This window comes from Rhizoctonia solani, chromosome 16 (genome assembly GCF_016906535.1).
Source record: "Rhizoctonia solani chromosome 16, complete sequence".
NCBI classification, from domain to species: domain Eukaryota; kingdom Fungi; phylum Basidiomycota; class Agaricomycetes; order Cantharellales; family Ceratobasidiaceae; genus Rhizoctonia; species Rhizoctonia solani.
The window spans coordinates 1,191,102-1,215,187 of NC_057385.1; the positions used below are offsets into that span (position 1 = coordinate 1,191,102).

Here is a 24,086-nt window from a genome sequence, read left to right on the forward strand (position 1 = left end):
AAGAGGTTGACCTGAGTAGAGGCCATAGAAGACAATGCAACTTTAATCCGAGACAACACCAGAGGCCCAAGCGAAGACTGTGCGACGCAATTGATTGATATATACTGGTTAAAATGAGCCAGGTCAATCAGATAAAAATTGAGAAATTTTACGAACTTGAGGTATTTAGCAAATAAAGATAATTGAGCTGGGTGCTTCGCAGGCTCACGGAGATCTTATATCGCGATCGCGTCGTGGACAAAGACACAGGAGGTTGTTGGTGGAACCGGCCTTGGCAATCAATGACAAATGATCACACGTTTGTTGTATCACCTGACCAGTGAATCTAGCCAGTTCCATACTGTTGGCACTGGCAACCCATGGGTTTTATGTTTTAGAAACGAAGACAGGAAAGAAAACTAAATCAATGCCATAAATACTATCGCTACTCATACTCTTCCGTCCATGTTTAACTAGTAAACCCTATAGCTACTCACATTAATTGTATGCTTCCAGGAGATGTTTTAGAGAACCTTTGGCCGAACCGATTCGTTTCTTTAATTACATACCCAGTCATTGAACATGATACACAGCATATATCAGCTGAATAATCATGCATCCATACAACTACGGCATGTACTCTATTGTGGATTTCCAAGTGACCATAGCTCCTTTGCCGAAAGCAGATTTCCTGAGTACCCGTATTTTATAGTGTGGACTTTAAGATCTCCCTTGCCACTCCAGTAAAGAGCGAATGGACGATCGTGGCCAATTAGATTGCGCTTCTTGGCGACACCACGGATCTGCTTCAGTAATTCAACCAAAGTAGCGAACTCCGGGGCAAGCCTGTTATGCGCTTCCTTCATCTCTTCGATTTCCTTGTCGTATACCTGGATCGCATCGATGCGCCCGTCTAGCTGTTTGGCAAGCTTAAGTACTGGCGTCTGAGATAGAAATAATTGAGGGTAAAGATCGTTCCTATTTGTAGAATATTAGCGTCTCTCGATGATTGTTTTCGAAGTAATCTGACCATGGCACCTGAAATATACTCTTGATAGTACGAAGCTCTAAGACCCGGTCTTGTGGGATAAAGGTACCATGAATCACATGGCGCAATTCGGATTGTGGTACGTCGACTATGCTCTCCGGCTTTTTAGGAGTGAGCTTGGGTTTGTGGAGAATAGCAGACTTCGACTCGAGGAGGGAGGTTTGAGCCAGGGCCGCTGTGAGCTCATCAAGCTCATCCTTCGGGGCAATGTCCGTATATTTTGTCTTTGGTGTCGACTCCATTGAATCTACTTCGTAACGCACAAGGAAACGTAACCCTAGTAGATCGTAGCGTGTAATCCGATGATGGCCGGTAGACCTAAGGTGGGATATATGTGTACGACCAGAGTTGGTGGCCAGTAGCGGGGGAGAGGCTTCTGTAGTGGCCTTCTCAAAGTTATGACCATAGCCCTTGAAACCGGTAGATTTGTCAACGAGGTTTTCCTCGTGCCGCGTGAGTACCAAAGTTCGGCCGTTTAAAGCAAGTTGGACGTCGATTCTAAACTCGCGATTACTGCCTGGCCGGTGATCACGGTTGGGACCATGGGAAATAATGAATCTCATCAACTTGCGTAGACTATTCCGGTCCGTGACGACATCAATCTTTTCTTCGGAAAAGTTGATTGTATTTTTGAATTGTTCCTGAGTGACACTTATCGCACGAAACATGGGTTCTAATGGGTGCATTGGTAGGCGGGCGGTATTTTGGTCGATAAACGAGTCGCCTGTGTCCGGTTCCAGCTGCAAGGGTAGACTGGGTTCTTTCCATAATGGAGGGGCCCCTGTATGCTTGCTTAGCTATGGGCTAGATAGCTTAACAAGAGTTTAAATACTGGCCACTTACCTGGGATGACAATTGTTGGGATTGAGTGATCAACCCAGTCATAGGAACCCAATGCAACTACATTTGTAGCCTCTACTTCTTTAGTAGAATCTAACCGAATACTGTTTATGGATACTGAGTCGATCGCACTTTCCGAAAGGCCCTCTTGTAACTTTGCCGAGGGCGTAAAGTTGGAGTGCGACTGGAAACGACCTTTGCCTTGAGAACCTCGAGCACCTCGATAGCCACGGGAAGCCGAATGCATAGCTAACTGAGTATATGGGGCCTGCAGGGAATGGGAGTGCGTGTTGAAGTGGCACTGGCCGTGTGGCAAATATAAGATCAGGAGAATCAGTCAACAACTATATCGTAGCCACTTGATAACAAATCTTACAAAGCAATGGTATTTGTGTGGTCAAATTTGAGCAGCTCAATTCCTCGGTTTAACTATTCCGGGAGTAATTTTGTAGTACACTATTGACGAATCCTCGCTAACAATTCCAAGATATGCATCTAATTCATCAGAGTCGGACAGCCCCTGGAATGCTTCAGAAATCCTGGGACAAATATATATTCACGTTCTCGGAGTAGATGTGATCAGATGAACTTACCAGCCAATCGACAGCACCTCGTGAAGTCCGCATGGCACGACAAATGAGCGGTGTGTCTTTTAAGATGTTAACATTTTGTGAATGTTTCCTTTCGTCATTACCCACCTGTTCTGGTCTGTACCCGAAATAATCACACGCTCAAGTTTGGGTGCATCAATTACTTGGATTTCCGCCCATTGTTGTGCTGCTAAGTTTAGTCGCAGTCGTAATGTACATTTAATAACTGACCATAAACTATGTCATTATATGCTTGATATACTGCGCCGCATGACTTGGATACTTTTGGATATACTCCCTAAGTGTGACAAACTGTGGGAATAAGGTGAGCTTGATTACGTTGCGTCCAAAACGCAAAAATCAAACCGAGGGATGGTTCTCCATGACGATGCTAGCAAGTTGAAGAACGATCTGGAGCGTCGAGTCAGAGTAGAGTGGCGAGTCAGAGCACGCGAGCGGCGGCACAATTTCAAATCAAGGATTGGCCCACATACTTAACTTCGACAATTCTGAGTTCGAGACAATGTTGACTTGAACTCATTGGTGACTACTTGGTCATCCATTTCGCTGAGAACAAATTTTATTTACACAAGATACAATTCAAGTCAGGTATTCAATATCGCCCTTGTCTGATTGTTCTATTGCATTATCTTGTCCCATTCGTCTTTGTCCCGTGAGACGTTCATGGCGACTGCAGCAGATCTAAAAGAATATTTGGAGCTCCAAAACTCGGAGTTGGAGTCTGTTATTGAAGTGTATGGACCAGAGAATGTACAAAAGTTAGAAAGCAAGCAGGCCTGGGGCAAGGTACGTGTTCAATCAAAATTCGAATACAAATTACCATATTGAAGATCTCATTAGAACGCTCCTCAATTTGTCGAGTTTAACATTCGGATATCTCCCTTTGATGTTGCACCAGATGCCGAGCCTATTCATGTGACGCTACATGTCAAGTAAGTGACTATAGCGATAATATTGTGCATTCGTTTGTTCACGCTATCTGCTGAGATTTCCTCATACATACCCGCGAGTTCCAGCCCAGTTTACTGTGAAGGACCCAGTCAATTTTCCCAAGAAACACATACCCGAACTGAACAAGTTTATCCGTGCTGCAGCAGAGCGTCATCTCAATGATATGATGGTGCTAGTGGTGAGCACTGACCAAATGATCAACCATCTTTCCAAATTCTCATCGGCGTAAGGAAGGTAGCGGATGAGCTTCGAGAACAACTTTCGGTCCTCACCACAGCTGGAGCTACGCCTGCCAACAAGTCCCTTGCAGACCAGGCTATTCAACGGGCAAATGAAGTTCTTGCGGCACAAAGGGCCGAACGCGAAGCACAGGCTGCCAAGGCTGTGGAAGATCAGATGCAGGAAGTCCGCGAGATTGAAGAAGGGATCAAGGCTATGGAACTGCAGCGACGCACTCAATTCGGGACATCCCCAAACGACAGGGGGACTACTGTTGTGGATTCAAAATCTCGCTTGGTTGTCTCAGGAGTCGAACAACCGATGCGTCATCGCAAGCTCGATGACGGAGCCTACGTTGAATTCGATGAACCTATCAAGTTGGGCCAAAGGCATTTCAATGCCGTTAGACTATCCTGCCCTCAATCGGGTAAGCTCATGTTATCTTGGTGGTGCTACTAACGCTAAATTTGTTATAGTTGGTCCTATAGGCACTGTGTATATTGCAGAGCCCTTGTTTCAAGACGCTGGTGAATGGCCATCGAAACTGGCCGTAAGCATTGCCGAACCACAAGCCTCGGTGCTCGAAATGCATGAGACTATATTTTACTCGAATTACTATTCTAACCCAGGTATTTTGGCTTCATTGCCCTCCACTATTTCTGTTAAATCTTCACTTAGCTGGCAGATCCAAGTTGGAGACCTTGATAACGGAAATCCGAAGGTTAACAACAATCAAGCATCCCAACCTACAGGAAGTATATGCCGTCAAGTTGACATCGACTGAATCCAAACAGCCTAACCCAGCATTTACACCTGTATCCCCTTGGGCCGGCGCCGAGTTTGTATACGGCGACCGGCGCCATTTGTCAAGTGGAGGGCAGGCAGGCACATATATGAGACTCTGTATACTCGTAGGCGCTCACCTCAACTCGTTCTTGACGAAGTGTTGGCACAATGCGAGTTTTTGAAAAAGGACCGCGCCATTGTGGGTTCTTTGGTGGATCAATCTATTCTAATTCATATCTGTTTTTGAAAGAGTCACATATGTTCAGCTCTCCAAGCACTTTCAGAGCTGCACAACAAGCAATTTACACATAGGGGTTCGTCCTAAAATTCATTGGACAGGCCATATACTCAAACCTTCCGCAGCTATCAACTTGTCGCACATTGGCATTTTACAAGGCTCGCGCGGGCAACTAGGCGTTCTAAAAGTAAGACGAACTTGGTGGTTTACTCGTCTGGTCGATCTACACAAGGGAAACCCCTATGGCCGCGATAGTAAAACATGTAACGAAGACCAGATTCCTGAACGATGGTGAGCGCATCTTTATTCCAACCTAGTGGTATGGACTCGGCGATCGACTAAACGAGTACTTAGGATGCTGCCAGAAGTACTGGAAGAGCCGCATCAATACTCCTATAAACGCGATATTTGGAGTTTAGGTCAGATACTGGTCTTTAATTTTGGTCGATTGTTAACAGGGAAGCAGGCCTGGTATTTATCCAAATGCTGATGAGTCCTCGAGTGATCTATGATTTTGGAGATGTCCATGAGGCTTTGTCATCTTGTAGGTGTATCTGTATTCTGTCACCTCTATTGCTAACGTTGCACTAGCTGACATTCCTGAACGATTGCAAGAGATTATATTGACGATGGTCACACCACAAAAGAAACGTCCGACCTGTTTGACCATATTATCAAGACTTGAATCGCTCGGACAAATAACACCTGTGCCTAATAGTACGTCCCCATATATCCAGCAGGAACCATTGCTCAAGTTCCATCAGAGGCCAAGCTACCGCCATCCGTCAACCGACAATCATTATCTATGTCACCAGACGGAGCTTATTATGCACCGATGAACATTGGCATACTAGGCCGGTCGGCACCAAGAGTAAGTCGGTTTCGTGAAGAATGGGAAGAGCTGGAATTTCTGGTAAGCTGAATGAATTGAAACTGATGGTGCACATTCATGGTACATATCGTCGATTCAGGGGAAAGGTGGCTTTGGATCAGTCGTCAAAGCTCAAAACAAACTTGATGGCAGGATATACGCGGTTCGTATATGTTAACATTGTCGAACTTATTTCTCATCATCTGCATATTAGGTTAAGAAAATAAGGCTTCGGGGTGCTGATGATGCCAAGATTTATCGGGAGATTACCGCGCTTTCCAGGCTCTCGCACAGATACATTGTCAGGTAAGTACTCGGAGATAAAAATAGCTATCGTTATGCATTGTACCTGCGTCCATTATAGATACTACACCGCCTGGCTTGAGACTCTGCAATCTGGTGCAACGTCGCCCAGCGACTCTGACGGTTCTGCTGCTTCATCTGACACCACTGAGGAAGCCCAGACTGTGACCAACGACGATAGCGTCGACTCGGCTTTTGTTTTCAATCTAGATGACCTCCCCCCACCAGGCTCTTCGCCATATACTGGAACTTCGTTTCCGGGTATTCATTTCCGGGAAAACAGCCAAAGTCAAAGCCGATCCTCTCATGGTTTTGATGATTCGAGTGACGAGGACGAGGATGATTCTCCCGTCGTGACTACGCCCCAGGTGAAAGCCGTGACGCCAAAAATCAACCCTCGTATTTTATATATTCAGATGGTCAGTATCATTGGTAGGTAGTTGTGGCAGTAGACTGAACTAAAGTAGGAATTTGTCGAAAATCAAACGCTGAAAGAGGTGAGTAGTGGCAGTCCTTGATACAATTGCTGCTAATACATCCACTGGGAATAGTTGGTGGAACGCAAAGCCCCAGAGGGTGGGTTCAGCGAAGAGGAATCCTGGCGATTGTTCCGACAACTCGTCGAAGCCCTCGTACATTTGCAACAAAATGGAATACTGCATCGGGATATCAAGCTTTCCAATATTTTCATAGATGCCAAAGGAGACGCCAAAGTCAATATTTCTGAATTTCTTCTTTAGACTACTCTAACACCGTTATTTTGGCTTTTGTAGCTCGGTGACTTTGGCCTCGCAGTAAATGCGGTAGTACCTGATGACCCCTCAGACTTGGTCATACCTAGATTGGATGCATACCAAGAAATGACTTCAGGTAGGCACTATTCCGGTAATTTCGATCAGTGTACACATCGAAATTATACTGTAGGCGTGGGTACGAGTCTGTATGTCGCCCCTGAAGTTATGTTGGGAAGGAAGAAGGGGACCCGTAGTCAGTCCAAGGCAGATCTATATAGGTAAGGTTTGGTGGTGCTTTGAGTATATTAAGCTCACAATGTTTTTCAGTTTAGGGGTAAGACCGGATTCCTTGTTGCAGATTGGTGGCTGAATTAATTGGCGTAGATCGTATTTTTCGAGCTAAACTTCCCATTTGTGACTGCCAGCGAGCGCGTTAATGTCTTGACGCGGCTTCGACAGCCATCTATTCAGTTCCCTCCTGCATGGCCAGAGGCAAGAGATCAACAGCGACAGATAATCGAAATGCTACTTGAGCACGATCCTGATAAGAGGCCATCTGCGTTACAGCTCAGCACGGGTAAATATTTGCCCGAAACACTAGAGGACGAGTATGTGAAGGAAGCGTTACCGATTATTGGTATGATCAGAGCTGCATCTAGTGATCAAAGCTTAATATACAATATCGGCAGTTGATCCCAAGAGGCCACATTACGAGGCATTATTGGCCAAGCTCTTCGACCAGGACACCGTGCCAGCCAAAGCGTTTATCTATAATATGCATGCAGATATACCCGATCATGCCGCGTTGTACGATACCGTTCGAGATAGGATCGTTGCTGTGTTCCATGTGCAAGGAGCGGTATCCAAGGAGCCAATCTTACTCGCGCTCAATCACAACTCAAATGAAGCCTCCAATGAAGATAGGCAGTCGGTAGTGTTGCTCGATCGAAGAGGTGACCTAGTTACCCTACCAAGGCATGCGACGACTCCCTTTGCGCGCTTGGCAGCAATTGAAGGAACAACGCGTATCAAACGTTATTCCATCAGTGAGCATCCCCCTTCCCGATTACAATGAAATCGGTTCAATTTCCGTGTTAGGCAATGCGTACAGGCCCACACCGGTGGGCCCTCCTAAGGCGATTAAGTTTGCTATTTTTGATATTATTACTCCCGATACAGATAAGGATTCGATTGGGGCAGCCGAGGCGGAATGTATGCGCGTAGTTGACGAGGTTCTTTCAATTTTCCCCGGAACGCGAGAACAGCAGATTGAAATATATCTTACACATGATGGACGTGAGTGCATACATTATGGCTTGTGTTAGATCAAGACAATATTCTTCCTAGTTACCCGCGATATAAGAAAGGCGTTGGAAGACATCAATCCACAGGCCGAGGAAATATTGTCTCAAACACGGTCATCGTTCCCTCAAAAGCGTGCACATCTTAGTCGATTGGGTGTGCCCCGTAATGTGGTTGATTTAATCGAAATCTTGACTGGCACTTTTGGCGAGTTTGTCCGATCTTGTTCCAGCCACATTGCCTTACACTGTCCTAGATGAGGTGGCCCCGTTGTTTACCCGATTGGAGAAGATTTCTTTGGACGACAACCCCAGGGTTTTCGATGCGCTGGAGGAGATCAAACGAACTCTAACGCTTGCACGCTTGATGGGAGTGAAACGCAAGATTATCATAGCTCCCTGGTCGCCCTCAATGCTTGGCCAGGTAGATTTCACTGGGGGATTAGTGTTTGAGGCACGGGGCGCGAAGCGAACAGACATCTATGCACGAGGCGGCCGGTGGGTTTCCAACTAGGCCTAGGCTTTGGTGTGATTTAACAGTTTCGCCGAATGATTCAGGTACGATCCTCTAATTACCAAGTTTACCGTCCCAAACAGGCGAACCCCGATCCGGGCGGTCGCCGTTCAGATCTCGATGGACAGAATCGCAAGTGCCCTAGCAGATTACCTGTCAAGCAGCGTGAAGAGCATGGTCAAAGAGGAGCGATCCTTTGGCTACTGGTCTCCAAGTCGATGTGATGTCTACATTGCATCATTCCAACCCGGGCTTCTGCACGAACGCGTGGAATTGCTCAGAGATCTCTGGAGTCACAGAATACGTACTGACACGATGTACGAGGAAGCAACTCAGCAGAGTGGCGATGAGCATGTACGTATGTGCAAGAGGGAAGGAACACTGTGAGCCGTTCCCATTATCCTTTTTAGTCGCATGGCCCATTTCGCGCTTAGGTTTCTGGTGTACGTTCGCCTAAAGGCGAAGCGGGACTCTGGCATTGTTCTAGTCAAAAATGTCCTTACTGGTATGGAAACCGAAGGCAAGTACTCTACGCATTTCACTGCGAACCATCTGACCCCTGAAAAGTTGCTCGTAGCGACCTAGTTCCATGGCTGGAACACCACCTGGCGGAACAACGCAAAGCTGAGGCTATTGAAGGAGTGTCATCTACTTCGGGTGTGGAGTCTACGTCACGCGAAGTATATCATGATAGTATACACGTACTAGTCCCTGGCGAGGGCCACCGTAAACAGAGGAAACAGAGCAAGAATATCTTTTTAGAAAAGGGTGCGCCTCGTCGGATCTTCCGTCAAAGATTACCCATGCTTACATCAGTACGCATATAGCCCAAGAACTTCAGAACGCTGTACGCCAAGCGTGCTCTACCGGGATTCAGATACTCGCCGTGGACGCACCTACATCGGCCTTTAATGCGTTGACAGCCGGAACCTCTTGGTTATCGGATGACGATGCATGGAAAACAGTGCTCACGGCGTTCCCGAAAGAACAGACTGCGCACGCCGCGAACGTTCGAGAAGAATTCCTTGCGAAAAAGGCTCAAGGACACAAATTACTACTACTTCTTTCGGTGCGCGATGAACGAGCGTTCCTATTTTCTTTAAGATGAAATGAGCAGATGCGATGGGGAGAAGAAAGTCGAGAAAAGATAGCAAACAACAGATCTAGACATTGATGTCCCCAACCTAGGAATACGTGGGGAATGTATGGTACCGTAGCTACAAGAGTCTGGGAGAGTATGCACGAGGGAATATTCGATGATCTATACATAGGAACAAGTCGTGGAAGTGTGCAAGGAGACTCGGAATATGCGAAAAGGCGCGAGTTAGGTTCATAAAGCAAAAAGACCGTTTGGTCTACTTGGTAACATCTGTAGGTTTCACCTCGGGTGTACCAGGTGCAGACGCGGTGCCAGCTGGAGCACCTGAAGGTTGAGATGTAGTACTCACCTGGACGACCTAAAGCTCGCTGCCTTGCTCGCAAAGAACGAACCCCACCCACCGCCAGTCGACGCGGAGCTGCAGCTGCAGCTGGAGCCGTAGCTGGAGTTGGAGTGGAGCTGAAGTCGAAGCCGGAGCCGGGGACGAAGACGGTTCGTCGCCGGTTCTGAAGCCAAAGCAGGAGCCGCAATCGCATCGACTGGTTTGATCGGTGGTGACATTGGCGTCGCAGACTGAGCAGCCTTGACAGCACCAGGATCAGACGTCGAATGAGAGTCGGCTCCTTCGGCAGCAGCTGCGGCCGCACGTTGAGCGGCCATGCGGGAACTAACGTCGCTTCTAAAACCTTCAACCGCCTTGAAAAATCCTGCAGAGCCCATAGAAATTACGTTAGAAATTCGGTCTCGTGTAGGGCCAAGATTCTCCTCGAGCCTAAGATCGTTCAGACCTTCAGAAATTCGCAGCCCAAGATCGCTTGCGAGAGTTACTTGGCCCGCACATGGATGCCTGAACCGATCGAGTAGCTTTTGGTCAGTCTTTGCAACATCCGGACTGGACAACCCGACTCACTTCGGCTCGATAATATCAAAGAGGACGGGATCCGTAATACGATTCCACTGATCGTATGCTCGAGTCGTCCGGAATCCCGCGACCCACGCTTCATTAAAGTATGGCACAGAAGATTCGGAGGCTACTCGAACACGGATAAACCGCGTATTCAAAGCACGAGGGCTCGTTCAGCAACTTACCAGTCCCAGGGACAAGCACTTCACTCTGCTTGCCCTTGTTCAAAAAGTCGGCGTACTTGACGGTCGAAAGAGCCGTGTAGATGTATTCTTCAAACTATCTCTTGATCAGTCGGTGGGCTAGGAAAGGGGGAGCAAATCATTCGAGGTTATTCACCTTGGCTCGCAAGTAGTCATCACTTCCCTTGAACCTTCCCATAAAGGCCTCGTTAGCAACCACACCCTGCGGACTCCACAGCACGTACTGCATCCCGAGCGGACGGCTTGGGTCCGCGTCATTCCACCCTTCATTCACGTCTTTCACAAGATCATCGATAAACTTGCGATCAGCAGCGGTCAGAGCGCCCTGACGTTCGGCGGTAGGATTGGAAAACTCAAACGTGCCGGTCTCGAGCTGCAAAACCCACGGATCACAGGTTGGTATAACAAGGGAGGGGATAAGGATATAGATAGGCGAGCACTTGCATTAACGAGCAGATCCGGGACCGAGTTCTTTTGTTGGGTGACAATGGTATTGGTCGTCCCTGCCCGTCTCCGTCGATTCTCCGTTCAATAGAAAGAATACATGTGCTTACCACATAGCCACGCTTCACTCTTGAGCATGTCCACTTGTTGCAGTGGCATATAAGGCTGAAAGAACGCACCCTGCCATACGATTGGTATTCGTCAGCATCAAGTAATGATGGACAGCATCAAGGAAATACAAAAAGGCAATCATTCAAGGTCGCGGATGACTGAAAAAAAAAAAACTCACCCCACCAAACAAGTTAAGCGGCAACCCCATAAAACGCATCATACTCTTCCGGTCGCTCGTTTTCAATTCGCTAGGCCTCTCAGTCTGACCTGCACGACGATCAAATGCGGGGGCACCAGCATCTTCCAAGGCGAGTAATAGCCCTAATTTTTAGGGTATTTGACGTCAGTGGGAAATGGCAGATAAGAGCACGCAAGAGAGGTAAGATGTGGGGGTAAACTTACCAGGAACAAGGGACACCAGCGAGTACTGGTAAGTGCATAGACGCTCCACGGGGTGCCGTAAAACATGATCTGGCACGGTTGATTTGAGACACCCCCGCCCCGGATGGAACATGCGAATCAAGATGAATACATACCCGCTTTTGAAGCATTAACAATTTAAGCAACGTCAACGTCCGATGCCTAAATTTGTGCAAGAGTTCCCTCCTGGCGGCATCTGATGAGCCTCATCCAGTAACACGATCGTAACACTCACAGGCTGGTACCTATCTAGATGTCAGTATCAGATGGCAAAAGGTAAACCTTGCACGACGTACCCATGTAAAGGCTGCTCTCCGTTAATTGACTCCTCAACGACTTTTCGAGCGAATGATAAAAATCGACAAGGATGCCCGTCTCGCTAAAATCCCTGTATCCCCAAAATAAAACGTAATCAATACTTGTGCGGTGCCTGAGACACGTAAACCGCAAGCTGACCGTTGTCCGAAAAACGCCCTGGTTACAACACCCAGCCGGTCCCGTATAGCACCGAAAAGCGGTTTCCTTGCGAGGACAACCAGTGCTTTCTGGACCGTCGAGCGCGTCACATCCGCGCTACGTGTCAGGAGCTCCGAGGTAGCTAGTTGCCGATTGCACGAAATTCCAAAGACGGTATCTCCACCTTGAATGTCACCTTCCATCGATCCGTCTTCCTTCATTCCTTGGATAACGTGGAAGTACGTATAGTCCTCGGCGCTCAAATGTGCACCATCGGGCAGGGCCAAGAACGGTAATATGCGTTGGATTGCCGGATCTGCGAGCAGCGTGTTGGGCTCGACTGCTGGGGAATCTGGGTCGGAGGGCTCGGGGGGAGGAGGCAAGTCGGAGCCGGGTATGGGCGGATAAGCAAATTCGATACGTGGCCGACCAGGTGGTTAAAGTCGACAACGGCAACGCAGTAGATCAACGGGGGTTCGCCCGGTTTGACAGTAAGCAAGAGCGAGTCGGGACGGACCTTTCGAGCACGAGCAGAATCTACAAATAAACACAAATTAATTTGGATCGAATAGTGATACAGATGTTAACCATACCAGTTGATTCGGCGCTACTGCTGGTGATGCTCTTTCCACCAAGACTGAGGGTAGTCATTGTCGAAAGAGTCGACTGTCTCGAGATCCATGTATCTGAATGTTGCGACTGCACACGTTCTGTCTCGTTCTTTTTGTCCAAGTCGGCGGATTGAGCTTGAGACGACTCTTCCTTGGATTCAGAAGAGCCGAGGTCAACGGGCTGGAGCTGGGGAGTGTCTACTAGCGTAGGGGGTGAGCCCACACCCTCCGAGTTGAGATTAATCGAATCGAGACGAGTCGGTTGGCGCGTCTCTTTTCTCGTCTTGCCGTTGCCAGGACTGGGAGGCGCGCCGATGATAGGAGGGGGAACAGGCGAAATAGGGAATGTTGCGGTTTGCGCACTGTTGGGAACATCGCTATCTGCAATCGCGACTCCAACGCGACTGCCAGTGTCGTCATCGTCGTCGATAACGACATCTGAATACCCAGACGAAGAACGACTGAGACCCAAACGCAAACCGGCCGTCGAGGGCGAGGGCGGTGTATTGCTGTCTCCGTTGATATCTAGACCAAGTGCAGCGCTTAAAGAGGCAAAAGCAGCCGTGTTCGACGTCGGACTCGCTACGGGAGACTCGGTGTGCTGTATCCCAAGCGGCTCATCGACAAGCGGTACGCTCGTGCTCCTCGGTGACTGTGTGCTATCCGACTCGGCTTTGAGACTGTAAAGCGAGTTGGTGCGCGCTTCCGGGGTGAACCGACTGGTGCAGGCGAGCGCGGGGTGGGTGTAATTTGGCTACTGGCACTAGCACCAGCACTATCGACAGTCTTTCCCCTTCCAATCTTCTGGATTGTGCCAAGTCGAGGTGCGGGCGAGTTGCTTCTCGGAATCGGATTGTTTTCGCTGCGGGGAGACAGGCCAGATGGACTGCCAATTATACTCGTGGGTCTGGATGCACCGACTACACTCGTTGGCCTCGATGCGCCACCAATCGTGCTCGTCGGCCGCGAACCCGCTGTCGTTGTCGATGTTGCCATCCTGAGCGGTCTGAACCCCGCCCGAGGAGTCGCGTTCAACGGACGCGTCGCATTCGTGTTCGACGCTGCATTCGGTAATGTCGAAGGCGAGGATGGGCGAGAACTATGGTCCATGATATGATAAACTAAGAAAAACTCAAAACCAAGTCTAATCGGGTATATCCAACCGCAGAATCAAGAGAACACGTTCAGCAAACGCTCGGCGCTTGTAATTACACCTCCCGTTCCCGGCGCTTAAGCTGCCGAATTACTTATGCCCCCAGCCTCAGCGCGTAATTGGCGATCTACCTCTGCACACACGTTTGGTCCTTACGTTCCGTTTCTGGGCATTTACGAAGCCTTCATTGTCCGTCCGAGAGAAGGTTCTCTGCTTTACCCCGCATACAGCAGACAAGGGTCATTCCAAGCCGCCCATCAAACCCAACCCCAACTCCGGTCCTGGCTCCATAGCACGGGGCAATATTTCCTTTGGGCATTATTATTATTAATTTATTTTACATCTCCGACTCCCCCCCTCTGAGAATTCCTCTCACCCTGGGGTCCGCCATTTAGAAGTCTTCCGATCATCTCAATGCGGGGTGAAGCATCGAGTCCGATCCCCCGCATTTCTCCCAGCATCCATTTCAACGATCCCTTCCCCCTTGGCCATGGGCATCACACTTTATGCGGTTTATCTCACTCACCCCTGCATGCTTCTCCCGCAACCCACCTTTTACGTATACGATTATCTCCGGAATCGACTTATCTATCCGTCCCCCCCGCCCCACGCATACCTTCGCTCCCTGTGTCCGGCCTTCACCATCAACGCTACCCGAGTTGGGCGATAACACCGAAAAATTCACATGAATGCCCATATTGACAATGATATTGTAATCATCAGATTGACAGCTACATTAAAAAAACTAGGTCACAAATCTCATCCCCCCAGTCAAACGAGACACCATCGATGCGCAACTATAAACAGATCATAAAGGCCAGATGAAGGAGACGGAGCAGTGATAAAATGAAAAACATCATGACTGACAGACGAGTGGACAATGGATAAATAGTCACAAAACCAGCGGTGCTGAAAGAGAGACAATTGCATGACAAGTAAACGCATCTATGGACTAAAAAAATATTGTTCAGTCTTTATTTCCCCAACGGCTTCTTCTCCCAACTTTTACCCAACCGAAAAACAACACACATCTATAATGAACGAATCCCACACCTAATTTTAGAAAAAAGGGCCGGCAACCGCGGGGGTACGTCAACGTTTATGCGGTGCGCATGTCGACTTCCCCTCAGGGGTCCCGTCGACGGAAAACCGCGCAAGGCTAGGTAGCACAACTTGCTGGGTGCTTCGATTCTGCAACGGCGGAAGTGTCGGCAAAGGCGACAGACTCCGACTCTCAGGCTGGCTCACCGCCGAGGTACCGGTCCCCGCACCATTTACTCCTGCTCCTCCATACCATCCTTCATTTCCGGCAGGCTTGATGGGTGTCATTTCAAACGCAGCCCTGACCGAGTGCGCAAGGTGAGAGTGAGGAGAGTGGCCGTGGTACGAATGCGGGTGATACGAGTGCGTTGGCGACGCGGGACGGGAACCCATTGGCGAGTTGGCTTCGCTTGTCGGGGCGGTGATGTACCCAAACGCGGGACTTCGGTAGGCCGTAAAGGAAGCGCTGCTGGGGTTGCTGGTCGAAGCGGAAAATCCCATCCCGGACATCGAGCCGACTGAGGAGGAAGCCGGGGTTGGAAGAGGCGGGAGGGTACGATCTGCGCTCGTGTTGACGTTCAGATTCGTGCGTGAACCGGAGCTCGGGTTGAGGATGTCTTCGACACGGTTGCGCGATTGCTTATTGTCCGAAGCCTTGGTGGAATAGCCGGGCGAATACATTTCTGATTTGATGGTCGCATTGCTCGAATTGGCGTTGTAACCGTGATGGTGTTGCCCGTGTGCATAAGGATGGGCGCGATGCGAGGCCCGACGGTCTTGAACATGCCCAGGGCTAGGCGCACGACTTGGCACACTCTCAGCTCCGTGCTCGTCAAATGACTCGGGCGAGCCTGTGGGAGGGGAGCGCGAGTCTAAGAATGGACCCTGGCGGTGTTCGATCACCATCGAGCCGGGCATTATTCTTCCGGGACCAGTCTGGCCGTTACGGTCCAAGGCAGCAGCACGTTGTTCCAGAAGCGAATTACGATGTTCCATCATCGACATTGAACTTGGGCCGCGGCGGAGCTTGCCCAAATCGTCATGGGACATGGCATTGCGCGAGTGCATTTGCGTAAGAGGGACTATCGAATTCTGGCGATAAGATTGTTCCCGGTACGAACGTGCGCACTCCTCGTGGGTGCATGTCGGTGGCGCACTGTACATCCGACCTCAAACCCATACCCGGGCACGGTGCGCATGTTCAGGCCAATAGATCCACCGCGCTCGTTTGAAAACCCGTAACCCATCGGGGCATTGTTGATGGGGGAGCCATACCAAGTGTGGTGCCTGGCATCGAAAAGTACCCTGGTTGAGCGCCGACGCCGATCGCTGGGGCTCCAAGTGCCTGGCCGATATGTGGCACACTCATGCCATTTCCGCCAATGGCGCTCATGTAAGGAGTCTGGACCGGACTCGTCCCAGCACTTTTGCTTCGGCCGCGGTTGAGGAGCATCTCACGGTGACGAATCTCAAACTCGTGGCGACGAAGGGCTTCGGTGCGCTCTAATTCGTAGAGTTCATCGGCAGCGATGGCAGAGAGGGCTGACAAATCTGTCGACTGACCAAACTGAGGATGGCCTGGAACACCGGGCACGCCCTGGGGGAGGAAGCCTGCATGGGGCATGACCATGTGCGAAGATGACGATGCGGGGTGGGCATAGCCTGGACTAGGTGGTGTGCGTTGCTGAAACGTGGGCGAGCCACGGCGCGAAGAGGGAACAAAATCGTGCTGTTCCATCTAGGACATTCCGGCAGTGAGAACAATGAATAGGATAGCACACTGGTACTCACCTCGTTGTCCGAGTTGGGGTTACTCTTGGCCTTTTGTTTCCCACGTTTCTGGGGGTTGGTGTGGATGCGGGCATGGCGAGTGAGCTCGTCGGAGCGGGAAAAGCGCTTCTCGCAGCCGGGATGCGTACACATGTGCGGCTTTTCGCCCGTGTGGGTGCGGATGTGTCGCGTCTGGTGTCGGTCAGTATCAGTCAGCAACGCATTCCAACGAGCCGAAGAAAGAAAAATAAAATCTCACCTGGTGTTCCAGGCGGTAAAATGCTCTACTGCAAACAGGGCATTTGTAAGGACGGGGAATCTTGCTCTTGTCGAGAGTAAGGGCGGCATTGATGGCCTCGTCGGGAGGCGAGTGAGTTGCCTGATTTTCATGGGCTTCAAGCCCCGCGGCAACGGGCTCCTGTTGGGCCTCAGTCTCGGCCATAAAGAGTGGTGTAGGGGACTGGGAAAGCTTAGGGTACGGAAACGTCGGTGAGCGTCTAGTGATGGGGGGTGGGTAGCGCGAGCGAGAGGCGGAGCGAGAACGAAGGCGGGGGAGGGGGTGGGGGTGGAGTCTGAATTTGGGGGGTTGGCAAGCGCCTGCGGAGAAAATCGGAAAGGCGGATACGCCGGAAGAAAGCTCGGACCGGCAATCGGATGTGTCGGAGCAGTCTCCGGATAGCTCGGCTCCTCAGGGACAGAAGGGTCTAGGACTGTGCGTGACGATGGCGGAGGCGGCCAGTCAGAAGGTGCGGGAGGGGGAGGGTAGAAGGCGCTCGCCGGGACCGCTGGGATTCGGCGTTGGTAACGGGCACGGATGCAACGTGCGGGCCGGGATCCGAGGAAGGATATCCGTGAAGTCGCGGTAACCGTAGATCTGAATCGGGCCTGTTGCGAGTAGCTTCGAGATGCGCTTGTAGAGGTGGTAGTATCGGACGCTCAAACTCTGGTAAAGGTGGGGGCGATGATATAGATGAACTGGAACCTGGTGGCGATGAAGGCTCGAATACAGATGGTGATGAAGAGGATGATGCGCTCGATGGGGCACCTCGTATAGAACTTAGGCTTCGTTGGGTAGGTGTAGGCGTTCGTCTAGGGGTCTGTGTGGGTGTGGGTGTGTCGGTCCGTGACATTACAAGTCGATGATCCCGGAAGTAAGCCATGAATGGCGAGGCCGGAGGGGAAGACGTCGGGGATTGGAGTAGAGAGTCCAGTTCGAGACACACGCGCACCACGGCCAATATGAGGTCGTCGTGAGGTGGCAGTGGCGGTGTTTGCGGGGAAAGGCACGTCAGTCAGCGGCAATGAACGATAAGACGCCGGCGGCACCCCCAAGTGGAGCACACACAAGTAATCCCAGGGAGGTAGAGGAATATCGCAGACGCAGGTGACCCCAGTTGGTGGTTTATGACCAAGTTGATCGCACCGTTAGTTCAAGTGAGATCCGGCAAGGGACGAGGGATCGCGAAGACAAGCAGTCCAAAAGGTGGGGTGCGGGGTGTTATTGCGAATAGGGAAGATACCAAACAGAGTTGTAGTTGTCAGTGTGCATTCACAAACCAGACGGGGGAATAAAACCAAAGTCCAGTCCAGATATCAAGAGGAATTCATCTGCGTGGGTCCGTCACCTGTTCGATTTCTGCAACCATGAATACCTCTCTTAAGTGCAAGAATCTCAGGGATCGGCCGTTCGCGGTGACAGATCAACAGGGCTCCATCATATGTGCCCAACGTGCCTCGGTGTACACACCCCACGAAGCTTCACCCAAAAAACTCTTTCTCGGATTCAGGAGACGTGGGGTCCCCAACTTCCCAACCTGGACCCAGGAGAGCCATTTCACCCCTCTCCGCGCTTCGTGGTATACAATACGCCATCCCCCCAGCCTCGCCACAAGCTTCAACACTTAGATCCCATCACCCAAATCCAACCTACTTGATCTCCCACATGACACTTTACTAATGTCCGAAGACGGCCGTGATAGGACAACAGAGCCGAACCAGCCTGTAATATGGCTTGTTACTTCAGGGAGTGGCTCTACACCCGACCGCAGTCCACCACGCCCATAGTCAATCACGCGACACGCTGCAGGAGGAGAAGCCCCTATATCGGCCCTTTCGAGCAATTGCCTGGGCTGATGTTGCGCTCCCTGGACAAAGCTCCTCCACTTGCTAGTTCAGGGCTACGGTTCTCCGAGCTAGCGGCAATGGCCGCCTCCTGCGTGTTATCACCCATCATGGCAACTAATAAATATCCAGCACAGATCACACTGGTGGACGCCCATCCCCGAAATGAAAGAGCGAGGCAATTCAAAAGTGGCACTTACATGAATCTATACTTGCTGATGGATGGTCTATGATTGTAAATGTAGTGTGGTTCGAGTCGATGAGATGTATGGCGATCAAAGAACCGTATGTGGCGGCGGCTGTAGCGGTGACACGTCGGTAAAGTTGGAAAATGATCTCGGCCAACCAGATAATTTACTCACAGAGATGGAGAGCGAATTAGATCGAGAGTGTGGGGGACGGCGACAATATTATAGGCGTATATAGAGGGGCTCGAAGCTTGGCGACTAGGAGCAGAATGCGGGGACGAGAGCCAGGTAAAATGTAGGCCAGTGGCAGCCTGGGCGTGACCTGTGCGAGGCAAGGACCGGAGAAATTGCAAGAAGCCAAAATTGGGTTCTGCGAGCCTTGGATGAACGAGTTGTGCTGGACGAATCGCACCTGTGGAACGCGCTGGTCGGGATAAGAACACAACAGTGGAACCAAATTGCCGGACCAGTCAGTCTAAGCCTGATTCGAGCACGGCCTCCGGATATAGTTCTCGATTCGCACTACGGACCGTACTGAGATAACAACGGCCAGCTGGTTCGACAAGCCACGGCAGAGTATTCAAGGTAAAAAGTAATTTATGCCGCTAATAGCCACTGGGACACACTGGCCTGGGGTGTGGAGGAGCAGAACAGCAACGACTCGATCTCCCGCGCAATTTTTGATGTTCTGCGATGACTCGCGATCGTTGCGTCGGTCGTGTTACAACTTGTCACGTCATCGCCTATAAACTACTATTTCACACACATTTTTCTCGCACACTCCCTTTAGGATTTCCAGAACCAAATACATAATACTGAAACTGCTGCCAGCAGTTCTGTCTTATCTCGATCGTTACACCCACGCTTGTGTTACCACCGTCCAGTTGTGTTTGAGCGTTTTTCATTCAAAGGTCGCGTCGTCGGAAATTGTATTTTTAACTTTACAAATAAATCACTGAAATTCGAGTGGGGCCGCCTGTTGAGCTCGGGTCCGGGTCGTTCAGCAACGGCCGCATAAAAGGGCAGAGGCACCCGTTTCGGCCCGATGCCCGCATCAAGCGCCTCGCGTAAATCTCGGATCGTGCAGACATGGCAATCGGCTCACCGCATAAGGTTCATCCACGACCAACAGAAGCTTCGCGGCGACAGTAGATACGGGCAAGGGGCACTATCTCGGTGTTTTTATCTAAAAATGGTACGCAGATCACTTGCACAGATTCAGGGTCACGTGTATGAGGACACCTACTTATCTGGGTATATTCTAACAAGCAAGACAATGATAAGGTCAGAGCTTCGCGCAAAACCCTTGAAATAATTTATATGGACGTTCCTCCCTTGTTCCTGCGCTTTACCGGATTGTATTTCAAAGAGTTAGCGCATCGCACGCACACATCAATCTACGACATCGCTTGCTTACATCCTAGCGTACAGTAGCGTGTGGGGTGCCACCCCCCAACCGGAATGATTGGCAGATTTCCTCTCGGCAGGGTAAATAAGTTTTTTGAATAGCACCCAACGCACATGGGGCTTTGTTTCCAAGGCTCCGTTCTTCTCGCGCCATTCTATAGGCCTATCACGCAGTATCCCCAATACTTTAAAAGACTCCGGCCGATGAGCTCCTCGTCAATAGGCTTGCCTCGGTCTCCGCGCATGTTCTAGGCAGTCAGGTTCACGCAGCACTTTGCGCCCACTCGATCTCATCTCAAGATCTAGATTAACCTCACTATATATGCAGATTCCGATAATCTATACCATTTTCAGCCGGGAAGAATGCTAAATTTTGGGGGGTTGACCAACTCAGCATTGAGAGTGTCACCCGAACCCACGACGTCATGTATATAACCGGACTTCGGGCACTTGCTATGGAGAGCGGTGTTCTAGACAGGCCGCGACCATAGTATAGAATGACGTGAGGCCATTGCATCAGACGCATGTGGCCCAGTGATTTGAGGGGATCGGGTGTGTTGATGTTCGCGTATATCGGCTTGGAACTCCCCCGTAGCTGTGATCGACCATGATGTCACTAACCCCCATACTATAATCGTCTATCCACCGTCTTCCAGCGGCCCAGCCATGACCTGCGTAGCCTGGAATCATTTGATGATGTAGATATGGTGGCCACGATGATTATAGTCGATCGAACGAAGCAAGTGTATAACAAACACCCTGGAACGTGAGGAACCGACAGCCCGAATGATTTGACGCGCTTCGATCTGCTCCACCCGCACTCGAGACGTCGGTCTGGATAAATGTGAAAATCTGGATGAATCTAATCTAAGCGCCATGCCTTGTAAACCACTTGCACAGCCACATGCCATCACCTTTGAATTTCGACCTTGTTCTCGCCCCCGTCTCGCGCTTGTTGTATGGTCAAGCATTTGGACCAAAGCAATACTTGTATAATAAGGTAAAGCGCAGTCGCACCGTGGACTCGGTTTTGATCTAGCATGGAGGGGCGAGCCACATCCAGTGGTAGTGGAACATCGCGTGCGGTTGAATCAACGGTAAGCACCCTCAGACGCGGTGCCAAGTTACGGTGATAGTTGTACTGAGCCAATGATGACGTTTACAGAGCACTTCCAAACTATTCTGTGATGCAACCTCCAAGGAACCTCTAGTATTCCATCTTCATAGCGCCCTGCCGTCTAAACTCAAAGCCGAGTTGACACACTGATCAAGGCAAGTGCTCTATAGCCTATCCATGTGCTTTTGCTTGACCCTTCTTTCCCATCAGACTCATGGGGGGAAAATTCACAAAAGACTCATCGACTTGCATCGCCCATTCTATGCCCTGATCAGCCCAGATTCTCCTCAAGTTCCTCAATATGTGGAGTATGTTTCCTCTCTCCCGGAGAATGAACGTGGAATAGTCGTGCCCTATTCATTCGTTCGGGCGAGTATTGCGGCGCGCGAGATTATCCCCCCTGTTGAATTTCAGTCTGGGCACCCTAATGACATGAGGAATCTGGCACCTCCCCCTGGGCTCCACTTGCCTTTACTCAGGGATCACGCCGACAGGTCCCAACGCTGGTCGAGAAAAAGCGAACGACTCCGTGGATGATGGGTCGCGGCGAGGATGATGGTTGGGGTGGGTTGGAGCCCGTTACGGTCCATCTTCATTCTACTATTGGTCGAGACGAGCGGCGTAGACTTGCTTTGAAGATAGCGGTGCGTCTATTTTGCTTATTCCAATCCTATTCTCCTTTAGTTTGTGCCTGGCATCTTCGTGGAGGTACCGTGTTGCCCCTCCGCCCTATCATTGCATTTCGGACGAAACCGAAATGAAAAACATGTGATACTGACTAAATGAATTGTTTCTCAACCAGAAAGCAGGTGGAGATCCAGAATCAACAATAACAGATGCGCGGGTGGTCGTAGCGGATGAGGATCACGTTGGATTTCTTCGGCTAAGAAAGCAATGTGTGTGGCGCGTTCTCTTCTCCCCCTTTCTTTGACCATTGCACGTATATCCGGAAGGAAGCTTCTAATCGCTCGATCATGGCTCAACTGCGAACATATAGCACTTTAAATTGTGTTGCTGCTAGGAGTTTGACTGTTTAAACTTATGCACCGCTATTTAACAGATGAGCATTCGCTCCGTACATATGTTGAACCCGTGACTTGGGTTGCCAGGTGTTTATCCAAAGGTCGCTATTTCCATGACCCAATAGAAAAAGCTCCCATGTCGGGGAGGAAGCCTGGCGCAGAGTGAGTGATGTGTTCTGATTGGAGTAAACAGTGGATTTACCATTACAACCTCCTCGCGTTTCTGTCTCGTGCGGTAGCCGTAACGATTTTACGACAGAGGACGATAACAACCTGGCACGATTTATTGCCAAGAGGATTCCTGACAAGTCGGAAGGTGGCCGGACTGGGAACAACTTGTACAAGGATCTCTGCGAAAGGGTATGGAATCTTATGTCACCCATCAGCCGTCGATCATATGTTTGCTGACAGGGGTATTAGACGGATGTTTACCCGTGGGCTGCAGGTCACACTTGGCAATCGTGGCGCAACCGCTACCGCAAGAAGCAAGATTACTTTGACCCAATCATTGATAAATACGTTCAGACCCGGCAGGGCAATGGCGATAGGAAGGTACGTTTTCAGCTGCTTATACATCACCTGTCGGATACTCCCATCTTTTGTCCGACTTGTCCGATCTCCGGGTTATGAGGTATTTTCTATTCATCGCAGTCGCTCGCGGTGTATGCGCGATTTTCGCTCCCAGTCTTGCTTCTCTTATACAAGTTACACCTCTTCCATTCTGCGTTTCTATCGCCTGTAGACATCTAGCTCCAACAGTATGCGGTAGGTGTAATCGGAGTAGTATATCCCGCATCTGTCGCATTTGACACTACGTTATATCCCTTTCCCAACTGCTCGCATCTCCTCTGGTGTCTTTGACAAGTGCGTTTGCTGAAATGGTGTGTTTGTAGGGGGAGTTTCAGTACTCGCGTGGCAAGAAACGCCAAGCGCCTGAGGATTCACCCCCTGTGCGTTCGCGTTCATCTATGTCAACTAACCTGGAACCTACCGAGCGTAACTCAGCAACTACCAAGGCGAAGAGGCCTCGAGCTCTCAACAAGAATGGTGTTGTATCCCAAGACGCACAGAACATAACTAATCTTGTGAGTTTAATACGCCCTGAAGAAGTGGTCCTGGCGAAGGTTCAATTGACATGACCTCGTCTGCCATAACAACAGGATGGTCTATCAGACCATACTCCCTTGGGTTCGCGAAGACAGCAACACCCGGACGGTGCCAGTCTGGATCGGGGGCGCTCATCAGCTGCTAATTCACAAAATAGAATCATAGACTTGGCTATACATGAAGATACACATACAAACACATTGACTACTTGGGCCAAGTCCGGGTCTCAATCCGATCAAGTACGGCAAGAAGTTGATACTTCAACGAACCAAGCACATTTGCCGACAGAAGGCACGGAGATGGTACCTCTTATGGGTATGGATATAAACGAGAATCCGTTAATGTCCATGTATATGGTGACGATTCTGACGAAATTCATGCCAAAGCTAAGGACTTGGGCCTTAGGTACGTTAGATTGATTTTATTTGTGGTCTGTAGCTGATTCTACCACCACCTCGTAGTGACTATCTTGAATCGGGTTTCACATCAACGTGGTAGCGCGGGTGATAAACCAGAT

At 50.0% G+C, this 24,086-nt stretch overlaps 5 protein-coding genes across 5 annotated transcripts; 3 read left to right on the forward strand and 2 right to left on the reverse strand.

Annotated features, from left to right (window-relative positions):
• Nucleotides 1-620: 620 nt before the first annotated feature.
• RhiXN_01618 (uncharacterized protein) lies at nt 621-2,114 on the reverse strand (the record flags this gene model as incomplete). Its single annotated transcript, XM_043321437.1, has 3 exons — nt 621-957; nt 1,010-1,808; nt 1,871-2,114. The coding sequence occupies 3 exons, from the start codon at nt 2,112-2,114 to the stop codon at nt 621-623; spliced, it is 1,380 nt and encodes a 459-aa protein (XP_043187260.1).
• Nucleotides 2,115-3,141: 1,027 nt separating this feature from the next.
• RhiXN_01619 (PEK/GCN2 kinase) lies at nt 3,142-9,503 on the forward strand (the record flags this gene model as incomplete). The annotated part of the gene is made up of 30 exons (XM_043321438.1): nt 3,142-3,264; nt 3,319-3,410; nt 3,466-3,607; nt 3,664-4,075; nt 4,125-4,277; nt 4,327-4,513; nt 4,564-4,633; nt 4,685-4,748; nt 4,798-4,963; nt 5,027-5,091; nt 5,139-5,216; nt 5,264-5,389; nt 5,437-5,585; nt 5,644-5,706; nt 5,758-5,849; nt 5,908-6,265; nt 6,314-6,343; nt 6,398-6,559; nt 6,620-6,716; nt 6,771-6,858; nt 6,908-6,914; nt 6,965-7,217; nt 7,270-7,626; nt 7,679-7,876; nt 7,928-8,038; nt 8,139-8,379; nt 8,440-8,778; nt 8,830-8,919; nt 8,973-9,163; nt 9,223-9,503. The coding sequence occupies 30 exons, from the start codon at nt 3,142-3,144 to the stop codon at nt 9,501-9,503; spliced, it is 4,785 nt and encodes a 1,594-aa protein (XP_043187261.1).
• Nucleotides 9,504-9,750: 247 nt separating this feature from the next.
• On the reverse strand, nt 9,751-17,767 carry RhiXN_01620 (Late Secretory pathway protein AVL9; the record flags this gene model as incomplete). Its single annotated transcript, XM_043321439.1, has 20 exons — nt 9,751-9,818; nt 9,896-10,341; nt 10,405-10,525; nt 10,584-10,677; nt 10,738-10,771; nt 10,826-10,974; nt 11,559-11,627; nt 11,693-11,762; nt 11,812-11,821; nt 11,873-11,964; nt 12,033-12,397; nt 12,454-12,569; nt 12,626-13,362; nt 13,420-13,742; nt 15,045-15,919; nt 16,113-16,575; nt 16,629-16,799; nt 16,867-17,179; nt 17,233-17,517; nt 17,550-17,767. The coding sequence occupies 20 exons, from the start codon at nt 17,765-17,767 to the stop codon at nt 9,751-9,753; spliced, it is 5,019 nt and encodes a 1,672-aa protein (XP_043187262.1).
• Nucleotides 17,768-21,363: 3,596 nt separating this feature from the next.
• Nucleotides 21,364-21,590, forward strand: RhiXN_01621 (uncharacterized protein; the record flags this gene model as incomplete). Its single annotated transcript, XM_043321440.1, has 2 exons — nt 21,364-21,420; nt 21,489-21,590. The coding sequence occupies 2 exons, from the start codon at nt 21,364-21,366 to the stop codon at nt 21,588-21,590; spliced, it is 159 nt and encodes a 52-aa protein (XP_043187263.1).
• A 1,008-nt stretch (nt 21,591-22,598) lies between these two features.
• RhiXN_01622 (uncharacterized protein) lies at nt 22,599-24,067 on the forward strand (the record flags this gene model as incomplete). The annotated part of the gene is made up of 7 exons (XM_043321441.1): nt 22,599-22,624; nt 22,702-22,822; nt 22,883-23,014; nt 23,356-23,547; nt 23,623-23,884; nt 23,956-23,974; nt 24,031-24,067. The coding sequence occupies 7 exons, from the start codon at nt 22,599-22,601 to the stop codon at nt 24,065-24,067; spliced, it is 789 nt and encodes a 262-aa protein (XP_043187264.1).
• Nucleotides 24,068-24,086: the final 19 nt, after the last annotated feature.